General features: G+C 35.9%; 1 protein-coding gene across 1 annotated transcript in view; it reads left to right on the top strand.

The window, feature by feature from the left end:
- Nucleotides 1–2156, top strand: part of LOC106871579 (glycine receptor subunit alpha-2) — a 39029-nt gene that overhangs the window by 33650 nt on the left and 3223 nt on the right. Inside the window, exon 7 of the mRNA XM_014918086.2 lies at nucleotides 466–860. Coding sequence (XP_014773572.1) covers nucleotides 466–860 — 395 coding nt within the window. The remainder of the gene's footprint in view (nucleotides 1–465; nucleotides 861–2156) is intronic.

Genomic DNA, 2156 nt, shown 5'->3' with positions numbered 1-2156 from the left:
ATATATATAATATATATATAATATATAATATACATATATATATGTGCACATATACATACGCATATGTACATACTTACATTTATACGTATATGTGTGTGTGTGTGTGTGTGTGTTTGTGTGTTTGTGTGTGTGTGTGTGTGTATGTGTGTGTGTGTGCGTGTGTGTGCATATGTAGACACAAGACACCACGAAACATGTACAACAAAAAAGTACGAAGCATGAGTACATGGAACATGAACTATTCTTTCGAACAACGAAAGACACAAATGGAAAACATAACAAACAACATAAAGAACGACCCTTCACCAGTTGTTGGCTGATTTTCTAGTCTCGTATTTCGAGCATTTAACAACAATATACGCTTTCGATAAAACAGTTGCTCCCACAAAGCAAATGAAATAAAATTTGGGATTTTATTCTATAAATGCTATTTTTGTCTCTCTCTCTCTCTTGTTTATTTTTCAGGCAACCATAGCTGTCTTCAAGCAAATTTTCACTTGACTCGTAGTGTGGGTTACTACGTTGTCCAAATGTACATCCCAACAATACTCATTGTCGTCCTGTCTTGGTTATCCTTTTGGTTGAATGTCGACTCAGTGCCCGGACGTATATCTCTTGGTGTACTCACAGTTCTCACAACAACCACTCAAATTTCATCCGTCAATGCAACTTTGCCAAGGGTCTCTTATACAAAGGCCATAGATATCTGGATGGCGACCTGTCTGCTATTTGTATTCGCTGCATTACTTGAATTTGCTGTTGCTAATATCTTAAGCAGGAAAGAAACAATGAACGGATTCTTCTTTCAACATGTTTACAGCAAAGACGGTAAACAAACCCACACCAATTACAAATCGGAGGTAAATAAAAACGTGTTATTTTTCAATGAATTTTTACATGAAAGATACAAATTTTATGTTGTAAAATAATATCGAGTGGATGGGAATTGGCAGGAATTAAATCTTTTACTTGTTTCAGTCATTAGACTGCGGCCATGCTGGAGTACTACCTTGACGAGTTTTAATCAAACAAATCAACCCCAGAACTTGTGTTTTCTTTTTTAAGACTCGTACTTATTCTATCTCTCTTAGGCTAAACTGCTAGGTTATGGGGATGTAAACACACCAACACCAGTTGTCAATGGGTGGTAGGATACAAACATAGACAGACGCACACACACACACACACACATATATATTCTACAGATTTCTTTCAGTTTCAATCTTCCAACTCCATTAACAAGGCTTTGCTCTGCCTGAGCCCAAGGCTGTCTTACATGACACAAGGTTCCACACAGTGGCACTGAACCTAGAATCGTGTGACTAGGAAGCCAACTCTTGCTGCACAGCTATGCCTGCAAAGATTTATATAGACAAGATCCCCATCAGTCATCAATGACCATGGGATTGCACCTAGAAAGTCTGAGCAAGGTTGTTTTTATGGAAGACCAGCAGTCCTCATCAGTCGGTTTCTGGAAAGTCATTATAGTTTCACAGCCCTTTAATACCGAGACTATTCGAATCCAGCAAAGTGCCAAGGACTTAAGCTAAAAGCATACAGGAACAAAACAAAAACGGAAACAAAGAGAAAATGAAAATTCTTTACATAGAACAGAACGCCTTTCGGCTGCACAAAGCACAGAAAATAATTGTATACTACAAATACGAATAGATAAATATCAAAGGGTTTTTCGATTATCGGACGCATATAAAGTTATAAAATAATGCAAGTGCAACAGAAAAAAGAATTATGCATGTATAATGGACAAGCACGTTTTTGGTAACACAACGTAAGGAAAATAATTGCCACATAAATAAATAACAAAATGGGTCTTTTGATTATCAGACAGACGTGGTAAGCTGGCGCAAGAAAAAAATGAAAAGAATCTTTAACAGACCAAGTGAGAGGGCAGACAGGTGTGTGTGTGTGTGTGTGTGTATGTGTACATATATATATATATATATATATATATATATGTATGTATATGTTAATGCAATTGAAACAATTGTTGGATTTTTAAGGTGTGATCTAAAATAAAGATAGGATTTTCTTTATACATATTATTGGTTAAGCAACATGGCTGAATTCTTTTCGCGTATTGGGCCTCGCGGAGGATATATATATATATATATATATATATATGTGTATATATATAT

This window comes from Octopus bimaculoides, chromosome 7 (assembly GCF_001194135.2).
Source record: "Octopus bimaculoides isolate UCB-OBI-ISO-001 chromosome 7, ASM119413v2, whole genome shotgun sequence".
In the NCBI taxonomy this organism is placed as follows: Eukaryota; Metazoa; Mollusca; class Cephalopoda; order Octopoda; family Octopodidae; genus Octopus; species Octopus bimaculoides.
Note: the sequence above shows the minus strand (reverse complement) of the source record. Positions and strands in the feature narration are given on the sequence as shown.